The sequence below is a fragment of the Oreochromis niloticus genome, linkage group LG7 (assembly GCF_001858045.2).
Source record: "Oreochromis niloticus isolate F11D_XX linkage group LG7, O_niloticus_UMD_NMBU, whole genome shotgun sequence".
NCBI classification, from domain to species: domain Eukaryota; kingdom Metazoa; phylum Chordata; class Actinopteri; order Cichliformes; family Cichlidae; genus Oreochromis; species Oreochromis niloticus.
The window spans coordinates 40,395,373-40,422,394 of NC_031972.2; the positions used below are offsets into that span (position 1 = coordinate 40,395,373).

The 27,022-nt window shown below is 38.8% G+C and overlaps 1 protein-coding gene across 5 annotated transcripts in view; it reads right to left on the minus strand.

Moving 5' to 3' along the window:
• The window catches only part of grm8b (glutamate receptor, metabotropic 8b), a 109,179-nt gene that overhangs the window by 36,773 nt on the left and 45,384 nt on the right, over positions 1-27,022 (minus strand). For all 5 annotated transcript variants that reach the window (XM_019361186.2, XM_005454211.4, XM_003449222.5 and 2 more), the window contains exon 3: positions 26,165-26,381. In XM_019361186.2, coding sequence (XP_019216731.1) covers positions 26,165-26,381 — 217 coding nt within the window. The remainder of the gene's footprint in view (positions 1-26,164; positions 26,382-27,022) is intronic.

Genomic DNA, 27,022 nt, shown 5'->3' on the forward strand with positions numbered 1-27,022 from the left:
TTAAGGCCACTGAGTGGCCTAGTCAGTCTCCAGGCCTTAGTCCTATAATAATCTGTGGAGCGAACTGGAGCTTGGAGTTGCTAAGTGGCAGCCAAGAAAACGAAACGATATTTTTGCTAGATTACTCAGTGATTAATTCCAGCTCAGTCGGGGTGCAATGATCAGCTGCATATGTGATACTGTGAGGTTTATCTACAGCCAAGCAAACAAATATGGAGAATAAATAATAAACTCACTTGAATGTATCAGTTCTTTCAAATCAATACTATCTGTACTTTATATTAAATTAAATAGTTGTTTCCCATACCCTCTTAGACAAAGACTTGTTAATCAGTCTCTCTGAAGAGAGAAGAACAGTGTCACCTGTTAAAGCTAAGCTCAGAGGCTGCAGAGAGAAAGGTGGAGATAAAACATTTAAGGCCCTGCTGCCATTATCGTTACCAACAGGTTGAAAAGGATTTACTCTTACTCCCAAGACACTGCTTCAATCAGACTAAAACCTCCATTCTTAACTCAGTTCTGCACTACACAGACCCATCAGCACACCAGATTGGAGCTGCTGCCTCTAATTTAAGGAATTATGTTTTCGAGGGTTTAAAGGTCATGGTACTGAGAGTGTGATTGCAGATGCTCCATCTCACATTTTAGTGAGAGCACATCTTGTCATTCAACTAAAATCTGCTTTTCTTCACACTTGAAGAAAATTGAGGATTTGTCAACAACAGTTGTTTTTGTTTCCAATTTTTCCTTTACATGTAATCTGCTTTCTTCTGCCATGATAACTACAGAAATGACATTTTAAGTTCAAAGAACTATTCAGCATGCTGTTCAGTAAAGTTAACTAGTGCTCATTTGAATGCAAAAAACAAGAGCTGGTATGAGCATGTAATAATGTTCATTACATTGTAAGCTACTAATATTTCAATGTGAAAATTTAGATAAGACACCGATTCTGTTCATAATTTTTATGGACAGGATATCTAGGCGTAGCCAAGTGGCGGAAGGCTTTCGCTTGGGTGGTCTCAGGATCTCATCTCTGCTTTTCGCAGATGATGTGGTTCTGTTGGCTTCATCGGGTGATGGCCTCCAGCTCGCACCGGAATGGTTCGCAGGGGATGAGAATCAACACCTCCAAATCTGAGGATCATGGTCCTCAGCCGGAAAAGGGTGGAGTGCCCACTCCGGGTTGGGGATGAGTTCCTGCCCCAAGTGGAGGAGTTTAAGTATCTAGGGGTTTTGTTCATGAGTGACGGGAGAAGGGAGCGGGAGATCGACAGATTGTTGCTGCGGCCGCAGTGATGCGGACGCTGTACCAGTCTGGTGTGGTGAAGAGAGAGCTGAGCGTAAAAGCGAAGGTCTCAATCTACCAGTCGATCTACGTCTCTACAATCACCTATGGCCACAAGCTTTGAGTAGTTGCCAAAAGAACGAGTTTGCAGATACAAGCAGCAGAAATGAGCTTCCTCCGATGGGTGACTGACTCTCCCTTAGAGATAGGGTGAGAAGTTCGACCATCCGGGAGGGGCTCAGAGTAGAGCCGCTGCTCCTTCACATCGAAAGGAGCCAGTTGAGGTGGTTCGGGGATCTGACAAGGATGCCTCCTGGGTGAGGTGTTCCGACATGCCCCACCGGGAGGAGGCCCCGGGGCAGACCCAAAACACGCTGGAGAGATTATATCTCTCGGCTGGCCTGAGAACGCCTTGGTGTTCCCCCAGACAAGCTGTAGGAGGTGGCTGGGGAGAGGGAGGTCTGGGCCTCTCTGCTTAGGCTGCTGCCCCCACAACCCGGCCACGGATAAGCGGAAGAAGATGGATGGATGGATGGATGGATGGAAAATTGAAGTAGGGCTCCATGCTGTAAATTTACCTTTACACGTTTCATGTCTACTTGAAGTCTCTCAAAAACTCAGTTTTTATTGTCTGTTCTTTACACTTAAGTATTAATATTCTACTTTATGACAGAATAAAAAGGGGCTCTTTAGATTACACAACACTGAGATCATTGCATCATGTATCGTTGTAAACTTTATTGGGGGTGTTAAATGCAACTGAGCTCCCGTTAAAACCCATCAATCATCTGACTGTAAAACAATAATGATCCCCTTTAAAATGTTTATAATAACATATCCAAGCCAACAATGCGTTGCGCTCAGTACTTAACACTCAGGACTTGATGTCTTTACATAGTTTAGATATCTCTACTGAGCTGCACATAAGGCTTTAACACTATATTTTGCCATTTTAGAGCATAATTAGTGTGGTAAATTCAGTTGACTGGATATGATTTGGAAAGTCACACACCAGTTTATATATGTCAGACAGTATGTCAGACCATAAAACAAGCCATGAAATCCAAGAAATTGTCTCTACACCTCTGAGACAGAATTATATCAAGACACAGATCAGGGGAACCGTACAGAAACATTTCTGCAGCACTGAAAGTCTGAAAAGCACAGTTGTCACTATCACCTGTGAATCTGGAAGAAGTTTGGAACCACCAGGACTCTTTCTAATGAATCTGAGCAATTGGGGTAGATTGGGGCATTAGCCAGGGAGATGGCCAAGAACCTGGTGGTCACTCTGACAGAGCTACACTGTTGCTTTGTGGAGAGAAGAGAACCTTCCAGAAGGACAAGCCTTTCTGCAGCACTCTACCAATCAGGCTTGTATGGTTGAGTGGCCAGACAGATGTCACTTGTAAAGGGGACATGACTCCAGCCCACCTGGAGTTTGTCAAAAGGCAACCGAAGGACTCTAAGGCGATGAAAAGGTCTGATGAAACAAAGGCTGAACTTTTTGGCCTGAAAACCAAGTGTCATGTCTGGAGGAAACCAGGCAGTGCTCATCATCTGGCCAATGCCATCCCTACAGTGAAGCATAATGGTGGTGACAGCATCATGCTGTGGGGATGTTTTTGGCAGCAAGAACTGGTCAGTGTCATGGGAATGATGAATGCAGTAATGTACAGAGACATCCTTGACGATAACCTGCTCCAGACTGCTCTGGACCTTGGACTGGGGTGACGGTTCATCTTCCAGCAGGACAATGACCCTGAGCACACAGCTAAGATAATAAACGAGTGGCTTCAGGACCACTCTGGAACATCAGCCTGATGGAGCTTCTGCAAAGAAAATGGGAGCTTCGAGGCTGTAATTGCTGCCAAAGGTGCTTCAACAAAGTAATGAGCAAAGGCTGTGTTTACTTATCTACATGTTATATTTTTATTTTTAATTTTTATTAAATTTGCTAGAATATTAATTTTCATTTCCTGCATAACATGAAGAACTAGTACATTAATTGGGACTACTTTCATTAATCTACAGTTGACGCTGTGAACATTCTTATCAACAATAGCTGCATGGGAGTAAAAAAAACAACAACAGCATGTGTGTTCATGATGAGAAAAAGAGAATTATTTTATTCATGTCTGAGTTTTGAAAATTATAACTTCAGATATCACTTAAATCTTTTTCATTTTTTGCTGCTCCTTGCATTCTAGATACTGAAATATTAATTGTGATATGTGAAAAACAACATGCTAATTGCATCTAATATAAGTAGTCACTTGCAAAGAAAAGCGTCTGGACTTCTTTAAGTTGCTTGAAGACGTTTCACCTCTCATCCGAGAAGCTTCTTCAGTTCTAAGGTCAAATGGTCGAGAGTCCCAGATTTAAACCCAGTGGGAGTATCCCCCCAAGGAGGGAACAAACTCCTTTGACTACGATGACCTGGATGAATGAGAACCTTCACAGACATAAGTAGTCACTGTAAACAGTAATCGCTATTGCCATAGTTTGTCTTTACATTACAGCTACTGTGTGTAATGTAATATGACGTTGTAAGATGCTCATCAGTGTTGGATTTATAAGAATGTGAAGGCATTTCACATTATTCTCTACAGACATCAGTAATGAACAGAGGTGACCTTCACTCTCCTGAATCTTTCAATAAACCTCTGAGCTGATTTTATCTCTCAACACAAGAGAAACCCAAACTCTAACATGAACAGAATATATGTGGCCAGGGCCTTTCATTGCTTCCAGTCTTTTTTATCCGCCTCTTTTCTTTATGAAATGGTGAACGAGCTGCATTCATGTAACACTTCTAGTCTAATTAATTGCTGAAAGTTCTTCATACTACAAAGACAATTCACCCATTTATGTGCGCAATTGCTTTTTCTTTAGGGTCATGCTCTGATGGTGAATTAGGAGCAAGTTTTGGGTTCAGTACCTTTCACAGAATGTGATGCAGCCCTGAATAGTTTAATAATAACAGAAGTTTACAATAGCAGCAAAAACAAAGATGAAATATAACTGACTGTCAACACTTATGCAAAACGCATGTTTTGGATTTATTAGTTATAGTCACACTATCTAACTCTATTACTTAGGATCTTATCACTACTGATAAGAGCACCAGAAATATGTTAATTAGCACTATATTTCTTTTTTAGTATTGTATAGATACAGTAACTACAGCACTATTGAGCTCTTCGTGGTTTACTTAAATGTAAAAAGTTTTCATTTTTAGAAGTGTATATGTGAATACACATATATTGGAAAAAGCTTTTAACCTTTTTCCAATATATCATTCAGGTTATTCGAGGGAGTATGATATTTCAGATTATTTCACAGTCATTAATCATTAGTTAAACTCTGGTTCTCTTCCACAGTGTGTCTTTTGTTGTGGCTTACTCCCGTCAACCCCAACCAGTCATAGCAGATGGCAGCCCGTCCTTGAGCCTGGTTCTACTGGAGTTAATTATTCTGTTAAAAGGAGGTTTTTCCTTCCCACTGTCACCAAGTGCTTACTCGTAGGGCTCATCTGACTGTTGACATTTTCTCTCTATTATTGTATTGTTACAATATAAAGCACTTTGAAGTGACATCTAGATAGAATTAAACTGAATTGTATTGCATGAGTCACAGTGATGTAGAGTTGCTATGTAAGTAGCAGCTGTCTAGTGCAAACTGAGATTTCATGTAGCTGTACACACTTTGAAGCTGTGCTGAGTCCAACAGGCATTCACCGTTACATGAACTCCACTGGGGAGTTAGCTTTCAAAATGAGCATGGTACATTAAAAGCTATGTGACCTGTCATGCTGCAATGAGATGCTAAATTATCTGTTGTGTTGTGTTTAACCCTAACCCTGGCAATTGCCCTAATGTGGTAGCAGATTCAAAGGCAGTTACAGAGTTAATGTGGTTATGCCTCTTTACAGCAGTTGTGTTTTCTGAACAGGCTTGTTCATATGAAAATATAAACAGGCCTTTTACTTTGTGATGTTTGTTATGCGCTAGACGAGTTATTGAGCCAGTGACACTGGAAGTTCTAATTAAGCTTTGGTTAGTTCGCCTGCACACTTGTGTGTATTTTTTTCTTCTTTTTCCCCATTATTGTCTCAGCGAGCAGACAAGATGGTCTGCTCGTTGGATGCTATGATTCACCAGATGCTACACTGTTCCAGGCGAGCTATAGGAACAAATTTAAGGACCCTAATGTTGCATATTATTGAACTGCTAAACATACATACATGAGAGAACCAAAGAACCAATCTGAAATAATGAAACAGGTGGAAGTATTGTACTGGTGCAATGTATGACATTCTTTTGTATAATAATTCGTTGTCTTTCTAAAAACATGTTTTTTTATTCTTAAATCAGTGTTTGTGGTGTTCATTGTGAGCTGAAGGGCTTGATGCTCTTATGATGGAGCAGCTACCACCACACGACTTTTTAAATCTAAGTTATGATGGGACACAGATATTTGGGCCAAATTAAAATTCTTTGTAATCTTTTGTCAATGAAACTGTATGATTCTGGGACTGAATACTGGATAATTTATTATTGGATAATAAAAATATTAAGCGAACTGCCAAAGAGCACAAGTGTTCTTCTTACTGAATAAGAAGAACAGAGTTGTTAGGCAACTGTAGCAGCCTCCTGAGGGGCTGACATACAAACATGATCCTAATCTCAAGAAACAAGCCAAATGATAGAAACACACTTTCACATTATAATCTGCCATGAGAATGTCTGAGTAAAATCTGATGGGTTTACATGCCTGAAGAAGCATGTTGCAGTCTTATCAAATGAGATGTAGCTTCTGTAGAGAATTAATTTCATTGTCTCATCAACTACAGTATACTGAGTCCTCTTACTGTGTGTAACTTAACACCTATCTGTATGAAGGAAAAGGATTCTGGAAAAACTGGGAAGGATTCTGGAGTTCCAGAGGGACCGAGGGACCCACTCAACACAGATGTGAGAATGTGTTGCCCCCCCCCCTTTTTTCTTTGTTGCTTCTAACGGGCAGAGGAGATACCTTAAATTGTGCAGTGAACATTTCTGATGTAAGCTACAATGGGCTAAATGAGCTAATTCCCTGAAAAATAGGGACACACATTTGTATCCACAAAAATAAAATATATAATTTACACCTGGAGATTGTCACTATCTTGATTTAAATTGCCTCATCTTGTTCCTTTATGTACACTTACTGCTGCTTAGATTCAAGTCAATAAATCTGTTGTTGAATTTGTTGAATTATTGCTTCTGAAACAGTGTAGAATGTCTGACTGACTCATTGTTCAACATTCAAAATCCCTGCAAATCTGAATCTGACGACAAACATAACTTTGGAAGCTCAGTTTTCACTCTTCTGTGTCTCGCCATTTTTTATAATTAAGAAAGTGCATTATCTTCAGATGTTATTCAACAGGAACACACTGGTCAAAAAAATAACAATATTGTAGGTAGAAGACTCAGTCCCCCCGGCTGCCCCTTGTCATCACAGCTGAGAGGGGGTCAAAGGTCTTAACATCCAGCTTTATGTGACTGCTAAAAAAGAGCTTTTCTCTATTTACTACTAATAAAGCATTTTTATTCTTAATCAAAGATAAATTACATAATCATATTATAATAACATTATTTTTGATCAATATATAAATGAGAAATGTAGTTTGAGTAAGTAAAATGACTATTCTAATGGCCCTGTTGTGCGTGCGTGCGTGTGTGTGTGTGTGTGTATGTGTGCGTGCGTGCATGCGTGCGTGCGTGCGTGCGTACGTGTGTGTGTGTGTGTGTTTGTGGTGAATGCATAAATGGTGGTTGACAAACACAGAGTTTAAGTATTCCCCTGGATCTGAATTAAAAAGTGAATGTTATGTGCTAAAGATAAAAAGATAAATAAAGATAAATAAATAAATTAAAGTGGAATTACATAAACTGAAACATTAAGTGAATTATATCCATATGTGATTCAGTGCTTAAATGTGATAGAATTTCTGTGTCAACCTCCTAGGACCTGCTGTCCACATATGTGGACATCACATTTTGGGTTATTTAGACCAAAATACTCAATTTTGCTCTACATGGGCCTGATATCCACTTACGAGGACATTATACTGCTACTGTTCTATCAAAATTTTAAATGAATATCCTCATTTGTGGCTCTCATTTTTCTTAAAAACAAAAATAAGGTAAAAAAAAAAAAATCTGGTAATTCTTTGTTTTTACATTCATCAGGCCCCAATATGCCCAAATATCAAAGAGAAATTAAAAATGCATGCTGTGGAAGAGTTCGGGTCTTAGGAGGTTAAGAATGAAAAAAGGAACTTTTAATTAATGGATTAAAGTAGTTTAAAGTTGAAATTTTGTTTTAAATCATGTAAGTCAGATCGATAGAGAGAGCATAATAAAGTGTGAGTGGACATCAGATAATTAGATGTTAATAATGTGATTGGATGTCCCCATGGGTGAAGTTAAAAAGATGTGACAACCAGTGGGAGAGGGAGGAGAACAGGTGAGCAATATAAAAGTGAGGTGACAAAGAGTTTTGCGTTTCTTCTCTTTTGTCGTCTGTGAGACGAGCAGTTCAGAAGATGAGATTTAAGAGGTTCACAGTTTAAAATGACAGAAGAGACGCTAAAGGGATCGACCCAGGCCGACCTGTGAACCTGCAAATTGGTTGTATATCTTTTTAAGAAGAATAAACTTGTTGCTTCGAAAGGAATGTATAGGAAAGTCTCACATATCTTTTCTCAGATTTAGTGTGTGACTAGAAAAATGTATAAAAAGGATCAACAGGATCGCCTAGATGAGCACGTGCATAGACTTTCACTGTGTATGATGTTGCTCCCCTGCAAGTAAATAAACACATTAAACTTGCTGCTCATTAAAGTATCTGCTCTGTGTGTCTCACTCTATAAGAACATTTTTGTGACAGCTATCCTCAACGCTCATTTTTACTATGTTAGATGGTCAATTCAGAAGGATTTTGATTTACTTCCACTGAATGCCCAGGGGATGCTGCTTTCCTGTTGAGTGATTATCATGGACTTGGAACAAGAGGATGAGTGCATCTTTGGATCCAGTCGTGCTCCCACCTCTCCTCATGAAAGATAAGGAAAATGCTCAGCATTAGCTAGATAAGTATAGTTTAAGTGATTTAATTATTGTTTAGTGACTTTTTACTATTTTATTTTCCTTTTGCATTGCTCCTGCTAAATTGCTTTGATAAAATTTCCTGTTCCTTAAAGTCTACATTGCTGACATTCACTTTTTTACTCTTCGAGGAGCAGTTAAGGTAACAGTCTCTTGGGTCTACGGTATGGGCCTCTAAAACCAGTCCAGATTAACAAGTGCCACGACTGAGAGGGAGCTGCCATAACAACTGTGACTGATGCAATGTGACCTGCAAGGCTACACAGGTTTTCTCATATCAGGGCAGGCAGGGAAGACACCTGGACATCAGGCAGTCAGGCTGGGCGAGTCCCTTCACCCACATTGGCTCTGCATTACCTGAGAGGGGGTGGCTGTAGCTCAGGTGGTAGAGCAGAGCCCCATCTGCTCCAATCTGCATGGCAAGATGCTCTGATTCATCACAGTGTGAATGTTAGGTAGAAAGAGAATAGAAAAAAAGTGCTTGTGTTATTTAATCAGCACTGAAAACTGACTTAGTACTGGAAGGTTTCATTTCTGGTGTCATTAGGATTCTTTTGCTTTTTTCAAGTCAAGTGCACCAAAAATAAATATATTCCTCATAAAGGTTTTTTACTGCTGTAATTTTCCAAAATGCTTGCATAAAAAGGCAAATTACACATAATTTTACTGATTGTGAGGAAGTGTTAGTGTGAAAGGAGGACTGCATTTCTCTGATGTACATAAGTATGTATGTCAGGGACTGTGACACTTATGATTAGTCCTCAAGTCTCATGTGCCAGGCTTTTGGGTTTTCATGAATTTATGATTCCTTTTGGGTTCAAAAGTCATTTATAATGGAGTTTTGTTCCTTATTTCTTTTGTAATAAAGGTAAAATAGGTTGTATCATATTTATATATATTGTTTACTATTTCCCCAGTGACCGTTGTATATGCTTAGCCCATTATCTGAGTCTTCTGGATGGAGTTATATGTAAGTCTGGATTCTATATTTTTTCTTAGTTTTTTTTAAAGTTGTTGTTCATTCTTAAGGGTTTATTTATAATCTTGTTATCTGAATCTTCTGGTCTTAGTTTTAGTTGCTCTGTCTTTCAGGTTGTATTTGGCTAGTTTTGCTTCCATTCGGTTCTCGAGTCACATCTGTTTTGCCTTTCAGTGATCGCTTGTGTCAAGTTAATCTTGTTCCCCCATTTAGATGTTTAATTTCCAATTTACTTTATTAGTGGTTTGATATTCTGTATCTTCTCTAGCTTAAGTTCATGTCCCTCCCATTATTGATTCCCTGATTGTCTTTAGCTGTGAATTAATCTCCCTGCACTTCTTCCCTCATTACCACGTGTATATATTGTCTCAGTCTTCCTCTGTCATGTTGTCAAGGGAAGACTTAGCTCTGTTTTCCTAGTTTTATGTTTCTAGCGTTCTCTATATATTCTGGGGCTTCGCTCTCAGTTATTATCTATCTCATGTTCACGATAATCAGCTCATAAGTTAGGTTTTCATGTAACAGAACTAATTAGAAATTCCTTTTAGCCATTTGTTAATATTCAATTCAATTTGATTTATATAGAGCCAATTCACAACAACAGTCACCTCAAGGTGCTTTGTACTCGAAGGTAAAGACCCTGCAATTATAAGCTTACAACGCAGTCTCCCATCCAAGTACCAACCCTCCCCCCCAGTGGGATTAATACAATTTTTAACTGAGGAAGCATACATTTAGCAACAACAACAACAACAACAACAACCACAAGTTACGACTAAACTGAAGTGTCTTAGATGGAAAAATTATTTTGGTATTTTTTAAAAATAAACTGTAAAAAAAAGTTTTTAAAAAGAATATTAAACAGCAACACCAGCAGACTGTAAAATCCAAAACAGTATAGCTCTGTAGTAGAAACTGAATTACTGCTAATAAAGAGAACATAATCAAGATAAGTCAAGAAACGGTACATAATCACATACATACATCACAAGCAAGTAACGTAAAATGTATTTTAAAATACAACACCAACTTGGTTTTTTGATATTTACTTTAAAATGTGTATATAACACATTTCACCATTCAGAAATTCACATCCTGTTTTCTATAAAAACAAGTACGGTTTATATTTGTCAAAGTGTTTTAAGTTCAAGTTAAAACACGAGCAAAACTAAGTCAATCACATAAAAGCAAGCATGCTAGAAAACAGTAACACCAGAGCCAAATGACAGAGAGAGAGAGAGAGCGCGCGAATGGGCGAGAGACAGAGAGTGACACCAAACTTGACATTCATAAACAGACACAACAGACTACACACTGGGGACACAGGGGAGGACACAGCAAGGACAGACTAAGACAGACTGGACACATAAGGAAAGAAAATAAACCAGAACTAAGAACTGCAATCATAACAAAACTCAGCGACTCTCCAAAGTGAACATTAGCATCTCATTAACCCTCAAGAACTGAACAACAGACTAACAAACTCAAAAACCTGGGACAAAGACCCAGGCCCATGAAACTAAACTAATACACCAAGGAGCTAATCATCCCCAGTTCTTAACTTTCAGGGCTGGCAGGTGGACTGCCAGAGCTAAAAATGTTTCTTCAGCCATCTAAAATTTCACTGGTACATGTTTGGCAACAGACTCAGATGTTAAAAAACATATTGGAGATGGGATTTCACAATGGGGCATCCCACTTTATTACTCAGCATGGATCAGATGCAGTCAAACCCAGAAAGTTTGGACCAGAACTTCACATATTTATAAAAGAGAAGACAAAAATGAATTGGTCAAAATTGGGACACTTTCATTTGCAGTATGAAAGGTTTTTTTTAGCCTCACTTTGGGCTTGTTGTTCAGAGAAGCAGAAATTTTGGCACAAGCTTTGGCTCTGTCTCATGTACCCGCATAAACAAAAAAAACAGCTTACAGTGCTATGTATAGCCTCTGAATAAAGTCTAAAGTGGCCTCATCTGCCAAAATTTCATAAAGTGGGCACCATGTCTTTAAAATGCAAAAGAGGATAAAAGAAGAGTGTCTCAGTTGCAGGAATCATTCAAACAGAGCTTGTCTTGCAATGGTTAAGTTTGTGGGGTGTTTCCAGTCACTGCAGTATGTGTAGGAGACAGACAGGGCATCATCAGAAGCCTTTTAGACACCATGTCTTTAGGTTTTGATGCTATTGTTAGGTGCTCAAAAGACCAACAGCATATTTTGCTGATGTGATCAAAATGTTTTGACATGTCAGAAATATCACAGAGAAATCTGTTCTAAGCATTGGTTGGTGAAAATAGAGCATAACTAGGTGGCTTTCAGCGTTCTTTGCATTCAGTTGGCAAATATCAGCAAGCAGCTTGACTCCATCTGCAGATGGTCCTGACTGAAATTAAGTTAACCTTTTCACACCAAATATTCTTGTTGTACAGATATTGACAAAACGTGCTTTGGAATTAATCTGTAATCATTATTATACCAAGACAAATCTAGGAATAGTTCTCACATGACATCATGCAAATTTTGGATTTGTCAAACTGTGTTCATCCCTCAGTTTAACTTTTCTATAGGTTTCAGTTTCACCGAAAAACTTCATCATACTATAACTAGTTTAGCAAATGACGAATATGCTGATAGACCATATGGCTGCCAACTCTGGTTGTGCTTTGCAGTTTGCCTCCATATCTGTCTGCCAACAAAATGAAGGAAATGAATTAATAGGAAAAACCCATTAGACTCTCAGCCTTTTCCTAAAATGAGTATGTGTACCAGGATACTAAAGAAAGTCAGTGAAAAATAACTAAAAAACCACAGTGAGGTGGCTTGCAGAGGTGGCGAGATCCTTTCTTGTGAGGGCAATATGTTCAAAATATGTTTACTGAGGTTTCTGTCTGCTTCAACCAGCTCTGATGATAAGCACAAGAAGCAGCCGTTACTGAATCAAATGGAAACAGACATAGAAAATAAAGGCCGTGGTAATAATAATTTAAAAAAATACCTTGTACCTAGGCTCCTGTAGAGGTAAGGTGAGTAACATAGTCCTGATGACATTAGAGGGATAGAATAAGGTGGGTAATATGCCTGTGAATATGTTAATGTGACTTGTAGCAAAACACTATGAGTGCTCAGTAAGAGGACAAAAATAAAGTCCATAAAGAACACTGTATGAGATCTTTTGCCCAGTTTAAAATTCTTTACATCCACCAGATCACCAGTGAACCTGGGTATGGTTAGGTTGCATTGTAACTACATGCTAAACAACTGTGGTTTCAGAAATTAGGAACTGTTACCTATGAAGTTTCTTATTTGGATTATGGCCTTCACATCATTCTGATTTCTATTTAATTATGCTACAATACTGTGCAAAAGTTTTGAGCCACCCATTAGTTATTTATATTCTGCTACCACAAAGATGCAGCAGTTTCTTGAAACTAGACTATAAAGAGACAGATTCGACATATTTCTCCTATATTGGCTTCCCTTCACTGGCTCTCTGATAAATCCTGAATCAAATTTAAATACTTCTCATCACATACAAGGTCTTGAATCAGGTCCCATCTTGTCTTAAAGACCTTAAAGTACTGTATGGTCTGATGGTTGGGGTTACCAACCATCCTTGTAAGTTCCTTGAGGGGAATCTTGTTGTGATTTGGTGCAATATAAACAAAACTGAACAGCATTGAAACAACAATAAATGGAAAAACAGTAAATACAAAAAGGCAAAAACAGGGTTTGTACAGTTCTAACAAGTTTGAAAGTCAGTATTTGCTGACCACAGTTATTCTTCATCATCATCAGCCTGAATTTTCTTGTGCAGGCTTTCTGGTCATTTCTTTACTTTAGTCTATTCACTTGTTCCATTGTGTGTGTTTTTCTATCCAGGTATGCTTTTTCTGCAATTGTGGTTGGCATCACTGTCATGCTCAAAAATGAAGCTGGCTTTTGTCTATTGGATGTTTTCCAGATGGTATTTCATGGTCAAAATCTATTCGAATTAGAAACGCAGAAAAGTACCATCAGTCTGGGCAATTATCAACACCACTGGCTGAAATGCAGCCCCGAACCACAACAGAGCCTTTATTATGTTACAGGTAGCCGTAGACACCCACTGCTGCTCTCATCGGCCTCTTTTGTACATACTGAAAACAATTTGAACCAAAAACCTCAAGTTTGCATTTGTCACTCCAGAAGACCTACTGCCGCTACTTTTCACTCCAGAAAAATTTAATTTGACATAACTATGCCTTATCTCACTGTGTCCCTTCCTGAAGAATGGCTTTTTTACAACCCGCTTCCACTGAGGCCTTTTCTGATGAGGTTTTGGTAAACAGCAGATGTGTCTTGGTTCAAGCTGGATCTTCTAGGCCGGCCACTGCCAGAAAGCTAGTAATAATAAAGTGACAAAAGTTACAGTTTAAAATTGGTTCTTTGCTAAATTGTCTGTCATGTATAGATGTGATATAGATGTTCACCACTTGAGTTCAGTACATTTTTATGCTTGAGTAATTCATAGATCAGTGGTGAGTGGCTTAAGCAAAACAACAAACAAAAAGAAAATTTTCTCCTTTGAAAATGACTATGGACAAGGGCAAGACTCAAAACCAGCAAAGCCGGCAAGGTGTGCATTTAGTATATTACTTTAGTTCAGTATATAACCCTATACAGTGATAAGGTTTGAGGATTAGTTAGCAGTAGTCTATAAAATGTTGCCAGTTAATGTTACAGATTGCTGCTAGAGCTAACCTATGCTCCGTTGGGTGACATCATTTTATTTTATTTTGTTATGTTTATGCATTCTTCAGTATTGGTGAATAAATTGGCTGCTCTACACCTCACCTCTGTCGCATGTCGTCTACTTTTATCCATTTGCTATTGTTCATCAACATCCTAACAAGAAATAAGCAAAACTCAGTCTTTATCTCAAACAAGTCACTGGTGACCTGCTGTTTGTTGTGACTTTAAAAATGCTTTGATGGTCTTAACCCTGTAAAGCCTGCACCAGTGTCTATTGAAAAACATAATATTTTATTGCTTGTGCAAGTTATTTGGCCTTTTCAAATGAAAAAATTACACTGCTTATGTAGAAGTCTCAATACAAATACTCATGTATCAAATTTGATGCACAAGGCTTTAAGAGGTTGACTGAAACAGAGTCAAAGCCTGAAAGAAAAATCTTTACACAAGGTTTGTACAAAGACTGACAAACAACAGACACTAATAAGCAACTCTAGCTTAAAGCCTAAACCCAGCATTAGCAAAGCCCTTATTTTAAGGCCTACTAGACATGTGCTCAGTCTGCTCATTGGTACTAGATAACATATTTGGAGACATTTTCAAGCTGTCCCTTTCCCAGGCCACTGTGCCCACTTCAATCCCACCACTGTTGTGTCCTTTCTAACACTTTTCACTGTTTGCATTTGTTACTTGTACTTTAGCTGTATTTTTATTATATATTTTTTTTTATTTTATCTCATTTATTTTAATATTGTTAGAAGTTTTATTTCATGTTATTTATTATATTAGTTTGTTTTTATGTGTGCTGTGTGAAGGAACTCCAGTAAAATAAGAATTTCATTATACAGTATAAACTCAAACTCTGCATGTGCATATGACAATAAAACTACCCTTTTTTACTTCTACCAACAAAAGCTTTTTGTACTTCCAGAAAAAAAAGCAACTTGTTATTTCTAACATAGCTCTCCTGGAGATTATCAATGGGCTGGAGGTTTCCAGATGTTAACCAAGGACAGTCAAAAGGCAGCACGTGAACAAGACATTCCATCGCTAAGGACAGATAAACTATTCATAAGATTACTCTAACATCTGATTGTGAAGTCAGTTATATTCAACCAATATAGGCAAACTTAACATTGTAGGAACAGTGGTTACAAACTTGGAAATCATTTTGTGAACACAACTTTAGTGTTTTGTGGTATTCCAGAAACCTGCAGTATGTTTCTGTTGGTGTGATCCTTTGATGGTAGAACTAGAGTCAGGTGATAGTCATGTTTAATTCCTACATAGCTGAGCTCTCATTTTACTTCTAGTGTCTTCCTTTTTCCTTTCAAACACTGCAGCTGCTGACTCAAGCATCACGATGACATTGGTTTGGTCCTTTCAGTGCAAGCATAAGCTGTGATGAAATCTATAGCAACAGTTCATCACTGTGACTCAGTCAGGACCTGTGTGATACCTCTCATGGTTGTTCTATATGTCTGAAAAAGAAGAAAAAACGCTGCTTTATTGAAATGCGAGGACGCTACAAGTTTCTTCTAATCCAATGTCCTTTTTTAAGAAGCACATTCTGGGATTCTTATCTGAGCTGCATCTATGTCCGATATTATACCTCAATATGATAAATGGATTGGTTCTTACATAGTACCTTTCTACACCTGAGCTCGCAAAGCACTTTACACAACTTGTCTCATTCACACAAGCACATTTTTTTCTACTTGGGATTTCCTGAAAATGATGGTGTATTTAGTGAAATTTCTAACATCCTGGACTTGGATGCACAAAGAAAAATGCCTCTGTGGCATTGTGGTTTGTGGCTCAGCTGCAGGGGAGCAGTGGGTTCAGGGTGTGTTGTCTGGAGGCGTGGTGTGGAGTCATGCCTTCCCTACTTCAGTAGGATGCAGGGACCTGACAGGGGTTGTTGTAAGTGGGGTGGTGCAGGGAAGGCCGCTGGAAAGCTGCTCTCATAAAAGCAAAAAAAAAAAAACCCTTAGACTAAAGACCACTCTGCTTGCTGTGTTCTTCAGGTCCTTTGGTTACAGCCACACAATGGGATTCTTGTTTGACTTTCATTGCTTTAAGTTTGTACCACAAGCGGCTGTAATTATTCCAGAAATAGAATTTACTCTTATCAAAACAAAAAACAGACATCACTTTCCCACTTATTTGTTTAATATGCACATTGAAGGACAAAGATTTCCAGTTCACATCACTAAATTTGCTGTTCCTGTTTTTGTTCTTAATTTTTTTTTTCCTTTGGCGTCCTGAAAAATTCTGCTGTAAACAGTCCTGTTATTTCAGCAGCAGCCTCTTACTGAAATCCTGGGACTTAGCTCCCAAATGACACACCCTTCCTTCTTAGTGCAAATGACTTTCACCTCCCCCTCACCTCACTGTGTTCGACTGGTTGCCACTAATGGACTGTTTTATGTGTTGGAGGAAAGGTTAGTTACTAACTGCAGATGCTCTCCTCTCAAGGGAGGAAAGGTGGAGGAATCCCTGCCCATGAAATATTCATCCACTCCTTTGACTGCATGCAGAGCATAAGGATGAATAAAATCTCCTCGTCAGGAAAAAGGGAAAATAAATAAATGAGTGATAACAAGAAAATAGGGAAAAAGTCAGAAACCACATTTCTTCCATGATTGTTCAACAGCAAATGTGAAAACCACATATTTAACAGGGGGACAGTTAACAGAAAGCATGTATGCTGTACAGTAGAATGGGGGAAAAAGAAAAAGTTTAAGGGATAAAGAAATACAGATGAGAAGACAGAAGAAAATGAGGAACTGAGAGAAACATTATCTTCTACAGGATTTTACACTTCAGAAGAAGAAAAACGACAGCAGAGTTTTTCCACAGCTGATCCAACAGAAAGCCAGTGGAAATACAAACAATCAGTTTCTCCAGTTAATCTGCTGCAAACACACAAATACACAGAGGACTGTACTATATCTGACTGAAAACTGAAGGAGGGGGAACTTCTGCAGCTATTCAAAAAACAATATTTTCTTGTAACAGTTTTTCATTATTAAAATGCTAAACTTTCACCCCGAGTCAAGGAACAAACAGCAGATAAATCTGCATCTTTGCTTCCTCGATAGATGACTGAAGCTGCTGGATATTTAGTCATTACATTTACATCATTACACCTAGTGAAAAATTTAGAATACATTACAGAACTCTTGTAAAGGTGTACTCATTTTATAGCGAGATCACCCTGAAGCAAAACCTTTGTCAGTTGTTCAATAAAAATTTGACATCCAAGTGTCAAGATCTGGATCGATTTAGATCTGGTCAATTTGTGGAGAAATTTTTAAGTCTTGAAGGTTTAACAACCACTGATTTTTCTGATTCCAGGTCACAAAAAGCTCAGTTATCATGAAAGGCCCAACTTCAAGATGACAATAAACTGTGAGAGACAAACAATGATGCAAATGAGACATGTTACAACAGACACACACAGCAGAATCTTTTTAAGCCAACATCTGTTTGCAGGTTTTGAACATGAACACATAATTAACAGCTTTTGAGCTGGATGTCATTTTGGAGGCAGTTGGTGTCATCTCAGTCTGATATAAGTTCAAATAGGACTCAGCCTGCTGACAGCTATGATTTCCCACTGAAAGAAAGCAGGAAGATCACACTTCTCCTGGTGGGGAGGCTCCAGGATTAACTGAACGGTGGTGAGACAGTGACAGACTGACAGTGAAAAGCTGTTGTGCTTTCTTCAGTGATCAAAACAGTTCTGTTGTTCTCTCAATATCTTTACTAAATGATGTGGTAATATCCTCAGCAAAATACTGAAATACTGAAAATTACAGCCTTAGCAGAGCATTTATTCTACCATTACACTCAACTGGCTTTTTATAAAATGCAAAAGAACCCACTGATCACTTTCATCACTCTCTAAATCTGGTTCTGACATATGGTATAGAAACTGCACATTTAACGGTATTCCTTAAAAACCCTGTTTTGTCTGATCATTTCCTAATAACATTTAAATTCACAGTAATGGATTACACAGCAATGGGGAATACATTTTATCACAGCAGATGTCTTTTTGAAAGTGCTTTAAATAAGTTTAAGGATTGCTCCACTGTTATCTTCTTCCATGCTATGTGCCAACACAGTGCAGAGCAGCTACCTGAATGCTACTCCCACAGAGGTCGATTATCTTATTAATAGTTTTGCATGTTCACTACGTATAACTCTGGATATTGTGGCTTCTCCGACAAAGAAAGTATTTGACTCCCTGGTATAATTCTCAAATGTGCATCTTAAAGCACAGATAGCAAAGATGGAAGCAAAGATAACTAGTAAGCTGCAGAGGAAATCTCACTAATTTAGTGACCACCTCTAGTCATAGTCATAGGTTATTTGTATTCTGTTTCTTTTAGTTTCCATGTCTGATGTTTAGATACTTCCTGTCTTATTTTTGTCAGTCTCTCATCTTGTGTGCGCTTTGTTTCATTTGCTCCCCTTGTTTTGTCCGCCATGATTAGTTTCAGGTTCAGTGTTCCCCACTTGTTTCCAATATCCGTGTTATCTCTGTGTATTTAAGCCTTTTCCCTGGTTCCTTGTTATGTCATACTGTTTATTCTCTATGCGTTACCAGTGTGTTTTCCCATGCTTTGATTTATGAACTCTGTTTACTGCCACTTCCCATTTGGATTTTTGGACTTTGTTTTCCCCTGTCGCCTTGATTTTGTGTTGCTTCTTTATGCTACTCTATCTTAGAGTCTCTATTTGGGTCCGCATTTGACACATCGTGTGACATCTGTGGGTAGCTTGCTCTGGTGGTGACAATGAGCAGTCAGGCTGCAGCAGCAACAGACAGCTGTCAGGATGCAGAGGTGAAAATTCAGCATTGGGTTGCAGGACGGAGGAAGAAGCACATTCTCAGCTGCCTGTTAGGTTTAGTTCATATTGCAAATTTTTCCTTTGCTGAGAGTTTGTCATTGAAGCTGAGAGAAGTAGAGCCAGACGCCAAGACCTTGATTAAAATGTAATGATCTATAAAAACTAGTTGCTTCAGCCTCTTATATGAATTACAGGATTCCATTACAGAAACATGACAAAGGACAAGGGTCGGCTGTAAACATCTGAACCTTTCCTAGCAAAGCTCCAAAGCAACAATGACTTTTTAGCGAGCTTTACACATCCAGGGATGGAGTATCCAAGACCAGCTTTGTGATTTCCAACCAAACTCCAAAAAAAGAGTAAGCCATTTCTTGGTGGGGAGTTTAACAGTGTTGGGTCGACCTGTTTACACTAAGATGCTCTGAGAAAGAAGAAACATTTGAGAATTTGCCCAACTCCACCGATCAAGGATATTGCGAGACATCAGGAACTTCACTTGAAAAACAAAGCGGACAATAAAATTAAAACTGAGTTCATCTTATTGCTCTGGCCTTCTACAACAGTTCCAGTTTCTCATGTGGCCCCTTGGGAAAATTAGCTGCTTACGCCTGTCTTAGAGTCATGTAATATCATTCATTGAAGTGGAAGCACCTCTCAGCAGCCCAGGAGAGCAGCTGGTGGCCTTACAGAATGGAAGAGTCTCTCTCCATCTGCCAGCTGTCCCACTTTTACAAAGATGAAGAAGATAGAAGGAAATGTTTTAATTTAAAGATTTTCTGTATTTTGAAGGTTTTCATTTTTTTCTAACCATACAATGAAATATGTATTCATTTATTATCTGTGTAAAATTTGCAATATTATCATCAGCTTGCTTTTTTGTTAATTACTTCATGATAAAATTCAAACCAGACACTTGTGATTTTCTTAACATATATTCTGTTGCATTGTCCAACATTCATATCTTCAATTTAGCATACTGAACTAGTGTTAAATAACAGCATAACTGAGTAACTTCCCAGAGGCCTGATCTCAATATCAAGTGCCAAAAACTGCAGTTCTTCTTCAAATGATCACTTTGGGATGGTCCCAAAAGTGAGTAAATCTGAACAGACTGCCACTTTAAAATGCCCAACTTTACAGCAGAAAAGCACGTTTACAGCTTGCTACAAAAAGTATTTTTCTCTCTAACGTTCCCCAAGCTTAAAGTTTACATTTTAAGATCGTTTTATACTGGCTGGCTGGATGCTGACACCGGCAGCTGTAACTGCTAACTGTCTGCTAGGTTTCACTACAAACTTGAGTCACTACTATGGAGCCTATAAGTCCATATAACTTAGCACTTCACCCTCTGATCTAAATATAGTCACTACTGTTGTGTCATAGCAAGAAGGTCCAAGTTTTTAAATGTGGCAAGACCCTTCTGTTTGAAAGTTGCATGTTTTTCCCAAGGCTGTGCAGATTTTCTCTTTCAATAAAGAATTTGGGAGTTTTCTGGTTAGAAGGAAAGTTAAATAATCGAGGCTTGAAAATAGTTCATTGTGGCTAGATTAATCTTTTATAGGTACTGTAGAAAAGACAAAAGACACTGAGATAGCCTAAACCCATATCATTTTTTAATTTTCTGTTTTTGTTAAATAACAATTATTCAAGTATCCTCACTTGATGAGTGTTTGGTAAAGGGATCGACTCAAGGGGGAGATGGGGGTTACATAAATCTGACCCTGAACTGCTCACCACGCTACAGTCAGAGCTGCAGTTGTTGTCATGGAGACAAACTACATAAGGTGGTCGTGGCAGCAATCCTGTGTTATGTTGTAGTTGAGCAGGTCTCTATGGGCCTCAAGTTACCCATATTAGTAACATCTGGCAATATCTCAGAAGTTGGATCATCAAATCACAGAGAAAACCACATTATAGGGTGCAGGGAGTTACCTCGGCGATAAACCTCTTTCCACTTTTATATAACCACTTTTACCACCTTCATTGTCTTTTCTCTTTTTCCTTTCAACAGACACTTCTTTCCTCTCCTCTTTCATAGTGGCTAAGGTGAAAAGGCACGTCGCTCAATACATGAGCAGGGCCCAGAAAGGAATTGGCATAGAAACCAGGGGGCAAAACACCAGCTACTGGTAGATAGAGGAGTCAGTCAACCCTGTAGGACCAGACTGGTCCAAGTTAGCATTGCTTGGATTGACTACAAGAAAGGCTGTGAAATAATGCCTCACACATGGATCTTGGAAAACCTATAACTATACAAGATCAACAAGATAAGAGCCTTCACTAGAGAAATGAACATTTTTATGGTAGTTTAATTTTAATGGACAGACAAAAAATATCAATTAAAAATCCAAAAACCAAACATTTTCATAAAAGTTATAAATTGATCTGCAAGTTATTGAGTAAAATGAGTATAATAATGAGCTATTTTGATTAAGATTAACATTGCTCCCATTAATATCTCAATAACAAGCTGTGTTGTTAAAGCAGCTGGGACCACAGTCACCAAGAACACCATTATTAACACAATACACTGAATGGGTTTAAATCTTGCACTGTCCATCTCCTTTCTCATGAAAGCACACGTACAGACCCATCTTAGGTTTGTAAGTGAACCCCTAAATAATTCAGAGAAAGCTTGGGAGAAACTCCTGAGTTCAAAATTGAGATAAAATCAAAATTGAGCTCTTTGGCACCAACTTGATCCCCCATGATTGGAGGAAACTTTATGCTTTAGCAGAGAAACTTTAGCTGTTTCTCTGCTAAAGGTACAGAACGACTTCACCACATTGACGGGCCGAGGGATGTGACCATGTACTGTAACAATTTGGAAGAGAACCTCCCTCCCTCATCCAGAACACTAAAGATAGGTTGTGTGGGTCTTCCAGCATGACAACAACCCAAAACAGACAACCATGCCAACAAAGGAGTGGAACCACGTTAAGGTCATGGAGTGTCCAACCAAGTCTCCAGACAGTCTTATTGAAAGTCTGTTGAAGGAAGTGAAGCTTCAAGGTGCCAAGTTCCCGCCAAAATACTTAAAGGATTTAGAGAGTTTCTGCTAAGAGCAGTGGGTTCAATTTCCTCCTGAGATGTGTGCAAACCTCATGACAAGAATCGTTTTACCACTGTACTTGCCACCGAGGGTTATTCCACCAATTCATGTTTTGCTTGGGGATCAAATACTTATTTCACTCAATGGCATGCAAATTCATTTCTAAATTTTACTTTCTGGATCTGTGGTTGATATTCTCTCTTCGTTAAAATGAAACTACCATAAAAATTAGAGATTGTTCATTTCTTTGCAAGTGATCAGACTTACAAATTCAGTAGGGGATCAAATAATTGTTTCACCCACGATATAAAACAATTTCCCTCAAAAAGTCCTGTGACTGTTGAAAAGTAGGCTCCTAACAAATACCGTCCCTATTATAATAATTATGCAACAAGATGTAGCAAACATGCAAAGAACTGCATGTTGAGCATTATTCTAGAAGCCTGGAGAACTATTCTAGAACTAAGACTAGTCAAAGAAATTACGAGCAAGCTTTCTTGAAATTTCAGGTTGACCTTAAAACATAAAGGTGGTCATACCAGTTACTGAGATTCAGGCTTGTTACAAACTGTTCTTGTCCTTCTAGTCCTGTATTTCTACTCATGTCTGCACATTTCAATAAACAGCTGCATCCATTTTCTTTTTTCCAAACAAAAAATAAAGAAATCAGGGGAAGCAAGAGACTTTTGCACAGTATTGTAAATACATATTCACTCTGTTAATAAAGCCATTTCCATGTGCAGCATCATGTGTTTGCACAGTGACAACAGCAGCATAGATGACACCTCACTGAGCCCACACAGGAGCCACAGCTGCTCTCTGCACAGTTATTAATCAGATGCTTTTAAAAGCCTCCATCGCAGCCATTTTTCATCATTACTACTGCTGCCGTCATTTGCGCAGAGATTACAGCAGTGTTGCAAAGCCAGGTAAATGTGTCAGCAATAAAGCAACAAGGTGATAAAGCAGAATACATGACAGATGGGAAATGAAAAATGTAATTACACTTAAATTAACTTTTTCTAGTCATAGTTCTTTTTTTTACTGTAAGTCATGCACAGAGAAATAGCCTTTTCTCTTATAATCTGAACTAATTCTGCACTTGTTAGAATATCATATCATCAATATCAGCAAAGTATGTTTGTGACAGTTTGGATATATAATAAATAGAATGGCCTTTCTTACGAGTCTAGGTTTTGCACCCAGTGTTTTCAGTTTTGGACTCTCAGTTTCTGTTTCTGTCAAACAGAAAATGTCAATATTCCCCATGCCCAATCTGTTAGGTCTTCCATATTCATAGTCACTTTTGTCTTTGTTTACTTTGGTCTGTCAAGTTTATGTGTTTTAGTCTCCGTCTCAGTGTTTAGGCTTCCTGTGTTATTTTAATAGCCTCTCATCTCATGTGCATTATGTTCAGTTTTGCTTCCCTTCTTGCTTGTTAATTGATTCTATTCACCTACGCCTTGTTTTCCCCAGCTGTGTCTCTTCCCCTGATTACCTTGTGTGTATATTTAACCCTTAGTTTTCCTTAGTTCTTTGTCATGTTGTACTGTTTGTCTGCCTGCATGATTTCCCACGTTTTACCTGCTTCAGATTACTTTTGAATCCTGTTTGCTTCAGCCACCTGGATCTGCTGCCTGACCTGAATAAAGGTGACTTCTTTTGTTTGTTCAAACCTGTCTTGGAGTCTGCATTTTGGGTGCAAATTCTACATAAACGATGACACCCCTTCCTTCTCAAAATAAGATACAAATAGAACAAAGAAGAACAATATAAGTTCACTGAAGACCCTACAGCTTTGGGTTGAAAACCCTTCAATAAAACAGAGTTGTTACTTTACTGCCAAATAAAAAAGAATATAGTAAAAAAAAAAGTTCTTTTGTTGGTTTTTACCATGTAGATACACTTGAATTAACTATGTGTGTCGTCGCTTTAATCCTCCAGATTTATCATATATGATGAAAAACCCAAGAGTTTTCAACTTAAATTCACTTACACTGCATCTGGAAAATGTTTACAGTGCTTCACGTCTTTCTCATTTTGTCATGTTATAGCCTTATTCCAAAATGCATTAAATTCATTTTTCACTTCGTTTTGCACACAAAAAAATATTACAGAGTGAAAAATGTTTGCTTGAATTTCTTGCAAGACAAAAACAAAAAACAACAACAACAAAAAAAAACGGTTACATAGTTACATAAGTATTCACAGTCTTTGCCATTTCTCTCCTGTGGGCCCACCACCTGCATGATCCACCATAGTGTATATATGAACACATGTACAGTGTGGGTGGGGTATTCTGTGGGAGGTTTTTAGGGAGTATGGAGTGTCTAGTCCATTGGTATTAGCTGTTCAGTCCCTGTATAAACATTGTAGGAGCTCGTTCTGCACTGCCGGCAATAAGTCGGGAACAATTTGTTGTTCCAAGTTGTTCCCAGTACATGCTGAACTCCGGCAGGGCTGCCCTGATTCTGTTCATAGTTGCTATGGACAGAATATCTTGGCGTAGCCATGTGGTGTAAGGCTTCCACTTTGGTGGCTTCAGAATCTCTCTGCTTTTTGAAGATGATATGGTTCTATATGCTTCATCAGATGGTAGCATCCAGCTCAGATTTGAGTGGTGCACAGCCGAATGTGAAGCGGTGGAAATGAGAATCAGTACCTCCAAGTCTGAGTCCTCAACCATGAAGGGGTTGAGTGCCTAATCCAAGTCAAGGATGAGTTGCTGCCAACAGTGGAGGAGTTTAAGTAACTCAGGGTTTTGTTCATGAGTAAGTGGAGAAGGGAGTGGGAGATCGACAGATGGATTCAGGTCATGGCTGCAGAGAAGTGGTTGTTGCATTATTCCATTGTGATAAAAAGAGCATGAAAGCAAAGATTTCAGTTTACTGGTTGATGTATCTCTCTGCTCTCACCTATTATCACAAGCTCTGGGTAGTTGCTAATAGAATCAGACTGTGGATACAAAGTGGCAAGGCCATCCACCCTTTTCTGAAGGGTGGATGGAGATACGGTGAGGAGTTCATCCATCCGGAGGGGCTCAAAGCAGAGCAGCAACTCCCCTACATTGAAAGGAGCAGATTGAGGTGGTTGGGGCATCTGAAAGGATACCTTCTGGGTGCCTCCTGGGTGAGATGTTACAGGAATGTCCCACCAGAAGGAGGCCCCCGTGTAGACTCAGAACATGCTGGAGAGATTACATCTCTCGGCTGGCCTAGGAACACCTCTGTGTTTCCCCGGACAAGCAGGAAGAGGTGGCTAGGAAGAGGAAAGTGCATCCTATTTCCACTAATCATCTGTCATATGTTTCTAGAACTTGATCGGAATCTACCTGTGGTAAATTATGTTTTTCAGTAAATACAGATACAGTTTGAAAAGGCCGACAGTATGTCAGAGCACAAACCAAGCCATGAGGTGCAGGGAATTCTCTCTGTATTTTTGAGACAGGATTGTATCAAGGCACAGATCTGGGAAAGGATACCGAAAAATTTCGTCATTTTCCAATGAGCATAGTGGCCCCATCATTTATCATCCATAAATGGAAGAAGTTTGGAAACACCAAGACCTCCTAAAGCTGGCTGCCCAGCATTGCAAGCTCATCTGTTTAAATCATATCATAACCCATCATCCTTTAAAGTGTGATAGAGCCAGTCCCAGCCTCTGATTAATTTAAGAAACAAAACAGAACAGAATCAATGAAATTGAACTGAACAACTACATACAAACAAAATGCTAATCTCTATCAAACCTGTGGTCACTGATTAATTTCAAACGTCTCTATTAGTTAAGGGCTTAACTCCATGTGATAACATTTTAATCAGTAAGCGACAAACCTGATTACCTCACAGTGACCAGTCAAGGAGAAATGTGTCAACTTCTGGCATAATAAGATCAATAATCAGTTATAAGACATCTTCTGTTCATTCATCAATAGAGTGCAGCACATTTATCAGATCAATAGCTTTTGGTCCCATTTCACTCAATTAGTTTTAAAAGTTCAATATTTAATTAATCTCTCTCAAGTTCCAAAGTATAACAAACTTTTAAATCTCACTTTGACTTGAATTAACTGTATATCTGTTTACAGTTTCCTACCCAACTCTCTGGAGATCTGGACAAAAGCATCAACGCCGCTCTCGCCGTAGTTTCCCTCTGAGGCAAGGGTGGACACGTAGTTCCAGCCCATCGCTGTCACAATGTCTAGCATGGCCTGAGCCTGATAGGAGTCGGGAGGAACCACACGGGAGAAGAAGTCATAGCGTGTGTTGTCACTGAGCTCTGGAGCTGTCGAGGCATAGCTGATCTGAGGAATCTGTGGAGAAACAGCAAGGTTAAAACCACTAGACCAATATAAGTACAGATAATGCAGGCATGTCAGATCACACTGTAAATCAGTCATATTCTGAGTAACTACCACTGATTTAACTGCTGATTGATACTTTTGCAAAGATGTTTCTCTAGTCAACAGCACTGCAACAACATTTAAGCTACAGCAAGGCTGATGTATAAGCCAGTTTTAGGTTATTGCAACTTTCCATCATATCAATAATAATGTCTACTTTATCAATCCCGTAGGAAATTGCTTAGTCCTCTGCATTTAACCCATTCACTCAGTGAAGCAGTGGGCAGCTACCAATCCAGAGCCCAGGGAGCAGTGTGTAGAGATGGTACCTTGCTCAAGGGTACCTCAGGGTAGCCATTCAGTGGAATTGAACCCCTGACATTCTGATCATAGGGCGAACGCTCTACCTACTGACCTATCCAACCATCATGAGACGCTCAAAATTCCACAGCAAAAAGCCAACTAATAAAACAGACAATAACATATCTTATAATTTTAGGATGATGTACAAATCTAATAAATGCAAAACAGTTAAACTTTAACCATAAAATGTGATGCTTAAGCACCTTGATCAAATGAAACAAACAACAATTAGTGGGGTTTTTTTATAC